Source organism: Rhinolophus ferrumequinum, chromosome 20 (genome assembly GCF_004115265.2).
Source record: "Rhinolophus ferrumequinum isolate MPI-CBG mRhiFer1 chromosome 20, mRhiFer1_v1.p, whole genome shotgun sequence".
NCBI classification, from domain to species: Eukaryota; Metazoa; Chordata; class Mammalia; order Chiroptera; family Rhinolophidae; genus Rhinolophus; species Rhinolophus ferrumequinum.
This window is the reverse complement of record NC_046303.1, coordinates 48972342-48978341: the sequence shown is the minus strand read 5'-3', so window position 1 is coordinate 48978341 and position 6000 is coordinate 48972342. Positions and strand designations below refer to the sequence as shown.

General features: G+C 42.6%; 1 protein-coding gene across 5 annotated transcripts in view; it reads left to right on the top strand.

The window, feature by feature from the left end:
- Positions 1 to 778: 778 nt before the first annotated feature.
- Positions 779 to 6000, top strand: part of EFCAB10 (EF-hand calcium binding domain 10) — a 23205-nt gene continuing 17983 nt past the window's right edge. For all 5 annotated transcript variants that reach the window (XM_033088638.1, XM_033088639.1, XM_033088636.1 and 2 more), the window contains exon 1: positions 779 to 902. In XM_033088638.1, the coding sequence (XP_032944529.1) occupies positions 797 to 902 (106 nt within the window). In that variant the 5' untranslated portion in view covers positions 779 to 796. The remainder of the gene's footprint in view (positions 903 to 6000) is intronic.

Sequence of the window (6000 nt, the reverse complement as noted above, 5' to 3'; positions counted from 1 at the left end):
ACATTGTTTGCTTTGCTTTTCCCAGGCCATGCTGGCTTGGGGCCAAAGGACACTGTGACTAGCCCCCTGTTTGCTACCGTACGACTCAGGTTCTCCTCTTCTGCTTTATCTTCTCTGCGGGGGTCCGTCTCCGTTTTAGTCCCCCTGCCATTGTCTGGCCTCTGCTGTATTGAGCCAGTCACTTTCCTACGTGATCACACATTTTTGGTCAAACCTGAAGCGTCAGGCATTTAGGTGGTTATGATTTGGAGGGTGGGTTGCACATAATTTAGGCTTTGATGTTTGAGCTTCACTGTACCCCCTATCAGGGACGCACAATCTGGTAGAGAAAACAGGCTGCCTTTCTGCCCCACTGCCAGCGCTGAGCTGCAGACTGTCACACCAAAGGACTCTCCAGAATTACACAAGTTCCTTCAATTATTAGTTCATCCTGTGTTATTAGCACGTGAGGTCTCATTCATTGGATCAACAAGTACTGAGATAAGTGCTAGAGACAGAAACACGAAAAGACAATCAGGCCCAGCCCTCAGCTCGGATGGGGAACGTGGCCGTCCGCCCACAAGGGGCTCCGCACCTGTCTCCCTCAGGCCTCCGCGTATGCCCGCCCACACCCCCTAGGCCGGCCGCCGCCGTGAAGTGTACAACACGGTGCCCAGGTCACGGGGCGGGGAGGGGGGGGGAGAGAGAGAGAGACAGAGACGCGCGCGCGCGCGTCACGTGACCACGCCGACGGAAGGGGCAGGGCCAAACAGCGGCGCCACTGCCTGGTCGCTTAGCAACGGCCCAACGCGAAGCGATGGCGACAAGCAGCAGGGAGCAGGAAGCCAGGGATTACTTGGAAAAACATCGGATTATGGAGTTGCTGAACTATCTCACTAGCAATCTGCTCTTTTTCCAGCCAGGTAAGGGGCTTGGCTACCACTTGGCTTTCTGTCCCACCTGCCTCCCCACACGGAACTGTTCTTCAGAAATTCCCGGTACGGCCATCCCTCCACGCCCGCGCCCCAGTGGCTCCCGCATCCAGATACCCCACCTCCACCTTCACGCGCACAGTCTCCTCCTTTTCTGCTACTTGAGCCTTTCTGCTGCCAATTAGCTCTGTGGCCTTCAATTAAACAAGTATTTGTTGAACGGCCTCTTTGTGCCTGCCACTAGCTACATAGGTGCGGCGGGACTCAGGTAGGTGGAGGGCTCGTATGAGTGGGGGAGGGGCTACTGGGTCCCGCAGCCTGGCTCCTGGGTCCAACCTTAGTACTATGTGACAGCAAAGAGAGCGCTGCGAGGCCATGCGCATGTTGCTGGCTGACCACCGCCAGAGCTGGAAGGAAGAGGTGAGGACCAAGGAGACCTGGCTGCAGGGCCCTCTCAAGACCGCCTGTCTGCACGGGCAGCTCCCCAAATTCCAGGACGGAGACCTCACCCTGTACTACCAGTCCCATGCCATCCTGCGCCACCTGCGCTGCTCCCTCATGCAGTATGGGAAGGACCAGCAGGGGGCGGCCCTGATGGACTGGTGAATGAAGGCGTGGGGGATGTCTGAAAAGTGTGCTTCGAGCCGTAAATATTTTGAGAGCTCACGTGTGTGAAAATGGCTTTTCCTATACTCAAGCATGATGATTACTAGGGTGGGTACAATTCGGGGTTGGAAAATGTGTCCTCAGAACTTTGAGGGCTTACGGCCTTGTCTTCTAACGGTCTAGCGTTGCTGGACGTTATGATATTGATATCATCAGATTTTTGATAAATGTATGAGGCATGTTTTTTCTTTATAGAAGTTTTTAGGATTGTCTTTTTATCTTATCCCTGGTGTTCTAAATGTTTGTATGCCTTGAAGTGGGTTTTGTTTTTGGATTTTGTTTTGTTTTTATTCCCCCTAATTCATTGTGCCACGTACTTTGTGGTCTTTTTAAATTTGTATACTTTTTCTGTTTGCTGCTCTCTTCCTGCTCTTTTTCTCTCAAGCTCTTCATTATGACAGTCAATTTAATGTATAGAAGATTCTTTCCTTCAACACAAAAATCTTTGAACTCGTCTGGCAAAAATAGAATTCTCGTGTAGAAGGCATGGTGGGAGGGGAGACAATCGAAGCAGATGAAGACAAATTCTCTTAGTCACACATTAATAACATAATCCCCATCACATAAATTATTTAAATAATTATCAATGGAAAAAATTGAGATGCTGTTACCACCTGTAACAATGTGAACTCCTTGAAGCAGCTCCACAAACTCCAAAGTAGAGGAGGGGAAACCACAGGTGAAGAAACACTGAGCTAAGATAAGCAGGTGAGAAAGCTAAGGAAGGGTTTGGCTGGCATCAGAGTACATATTCAGTGCTGCTCCAAGTTTCCTGCCCGAGTCCTGATGGCAGAAGAAAGGGGACTTGTACCTTTAGTGTCTGAGATCTTAGCCACGTGCTGCATAGCAAGTTTCTTTTAAGTCATTTGTTTTAGCCTAAAAATGTATAGTTTTCTTCTTCTACAGATATATCCATTTCTTCATGTAAATGTTTCATCTTACTTGCCAGAGTATAATTAATTCTCAGGAAGAAACACTATCGTAAATCATAAAGCCCCTGGCATTATGACATGTATCCCAGTTTGAAAACCTTGGATTGCAAGGGTGTTATGGAAAATAAGACTAGGCAGCTTTGTTGGATTATTACTGTTGAGGGAACAGGTCCACAATCCCACCTCCTTGATTCCAAAATTCTGAAAACCAGCAGATTTTCATACTCATTTAACAGCAAAACCTGACATAATCTGAAATCATTTGGTAGGAAAACCTGATCTCACCTATGGTGTTTGGGGAAACATAGCCCTTGGCTGGACAGCTACTTCCCAGGGATAATTCTGTGCTATGAAAAGAGGGAGTATAAATTTTTAGGGGATGACTTTGATAAAATGAGTGTGGTTTTTGCTTTTTTGTTTTTTTAACGAGGCAGTTGTAACCCAAATGAGAGCTACTGCTGCGGGAAGTGGTAGGTAAGATAAATTTGAGAGCTCTTGAGGAGAAAGACTCCCTAGAGACTGCCATGACTGACCAGATGTGGGGTTTGCAGATGCTTCCCATATTTGATTTGGTAGAGTGAGGTAAAATCTACGGGCTTTAGAAACATGTTGCCTGGATTCGTACTAGCCGTGTGGTCTTGGGCAAGTGACTGTTGTGAGGAGTAAATGAAGTAATCCAGAGGAAATGCTTAGCACAGTGCCAGGCACACAGTAAGGGCTCAGTAAATATTATCTATTGTTATTAAGATGTGGAATTTGAGGTTTGTTTCCCTCAAAGAACTGACTGTCATTGTCAGCAGACATTTACATAACTTAGGTACTTAGTAACATTTGGATCTCCCCTTCATGTTTTAAAAAGTTTGTATCTTACAATGGAATACTATTCAGCGGTAAGAAAAGATGATATAGGAACATTTGTGACAACATGAATGAATCTTGAGAGTAAAATGCTAAGTGAATTAAGTCAGACAGAAAAAGCAGAGAACCATAAGATTTCACTGATATGTGGTATATAAACCAAAAACAACAAAAGAACAATACAAACAAATGAGAAACAAAAACTCATAGACACAGACAATAGTTTAGTGGTTACCAAAGGGTAAGGGGGGTGGGGAGTGGGAGATGAGGGTAAGCGGGATCAAATATATGGTGATGGAAGGAGAACTGACTCTGGGTGGTGAACACACAATGGGATTTATAGATGATGTAATACAGAATTGTACACCTGAAACCTATGTAATTTTACTAATGATCGTCACCCCAATAAATTTTTTTAAAAAGTTTGTATCTTTATTATATATATATTTCTGTTGTGTTTTCAAGACATTTTTAGAGGCTGGTGGAGTATAAATTATAGACTCCAAACATAAACATAGCATCTCATGTAGTCTAAAGGATATACAGTAATAAACCATCAAAGTAACACACCAAGTTCCTACTTATTGCCTTAAAAGAAATGTAGGGAGGAGCCGGGCCAGTGGCTCAAGTGGTTGGAGCTCTATGCTCCTAACTTCAACGGCTGCTGGTTCGATTCCCACATGGGCCAGTGGGCTTCAACTCCTGAACGGCACCCTCCACAACTAAGATTGAAAGGACAACAACTTGACTTGGGAAAAAAAAGAAAGTCCTGGAAGTACACACTGTTCCCCAATAAAGTCCTGTTCCCCTTTCCCAATAAAATCTTAAAAAAAAAAAGAAAGAAAAGAAATGTAGTGAGTTGAAATTCAAACTTGGCCTTTTTTCTCTTTCTGAATTTGATGTATAGTTCGGGGAGAACCAACAGAATGCTACATACATGATGTATTGCCTTTAGTAACCTATTTGTTGCTACAGTCTATCAAAATCTATAGGAAAGGGCACTAAGATTTAAAAATATAATCTATCACAAAGTGTTCACATGTCATGAAATTTAGACAACAGGAAATTTGAATACTGCCTGGCTATTTGAGGATATTACGAATTATTTTAGAAGTATGAATGGTATTGTGATAATGGTATTGTAGTCATGTGAAAAAGGAGTCCCCTGTTCAATAAATGGTGTTAGGAAAACTAAAGAACCACAAACAGAAAAATGAGTTTGGACCCCTCCCCAAAATTAACCAAATGCATCAAAGACTTAAAACCTGATACTTATGACTCCTAGAAGAAAACATAGGGAAGAAGCTCCTTGACACTGGTCTTGACAATGATTTTTTGGATATGACAGCAAAAGCACAAACAACAAAAGCAAAAATCAACAAGTGGGACTACATCAAACTAAAAGCTCCTGCACCACAAAAAAAAACAATCAACAAAATTAAAAGGCAACGTACAGAATGGGAAAAAATATTTGCAAACCATATATCAGATAAGGGGTTAATACCCAAAAAATATTAAAAAAAAAAAACTCATACAACTCAATAACAACAACAAAATTGCAAACAATCCAAATAAAAAATGGACAGAGGAACTAAACAGACATTTTTCCAAAGAAGATATCCAAATGCCAGCAGGTACATGAAAAGATGCTTACCATCACTAATCATTAGGGAAATGCAAATCAAAACCACAATATCACCTTACACCTATTAGAATGGCTATTATCAAAAAGACAAGCGAGGGTGATCGGTTGGCTCGGTTGGTTGGACCACAGTGCTAATAACACCAAGGTTGCCGGTTCGATCCCCACATGGGCCACTGTGAGCTGCGCCCCCCCCCCCTTAAAAACAAACGCGCGCACGCACACACACAAAAAGGGACAAGTGCTGTCAAGGATGTGGGGGAAAGGGAACCCTTTTGCACTGTTGGTGGAAATATAAATTGGTGCATCCACTGTAGAAAACAGTATGGGGGTTCCTCCAAAAATTAAATAGAACTATATGAGCCAGCAATCTCACTTCCGGGCATTTATCCAAAGGAAATGAAAACAGGATATTGAAGAGATGTGCACTCCTGTGTTCATCGCAGCATTATTCACAATAGCCAAGTAATGGAAACAGCCTGTCTGTCAATGGATGAATAGATAAAGAAAACATGGTATAAAAAAAAGTGGTATAAAAATAGAATTGAATGTTATTCAGCCATGAGGAAGAAGGAAATCTTGCCATATACAACAATATGATGGATCCTGAGGACATTATGCTAAGTAAGATATGTCAGACAGAGAAACATATACTGCACGATGTCACTTGTATGTGGAATCTAAAAAAGTCACACCTGTTAAAAAAACGAGGACAGAATAGTAGGAGGTGGATGGTAGGAGGTGGGGGAATAGGAGATGTTATTTAAGGGTACAAACTTGCAAATGGTAGATAAATAAGTACTGGAGATCTAATACACAGTATGATGATTAGAGACAACAGTACCATATTATAAATATCAAACTTAGTAAGAGACCAGATCTTAATTATTCCCACCACAAAAAAGGAAATGATAATTTGAAGTGATAAAAGTGTTAGCTAATGCTACAATGGCAATCATATTGCAATATATAAATGTATCAAGTAAACGTG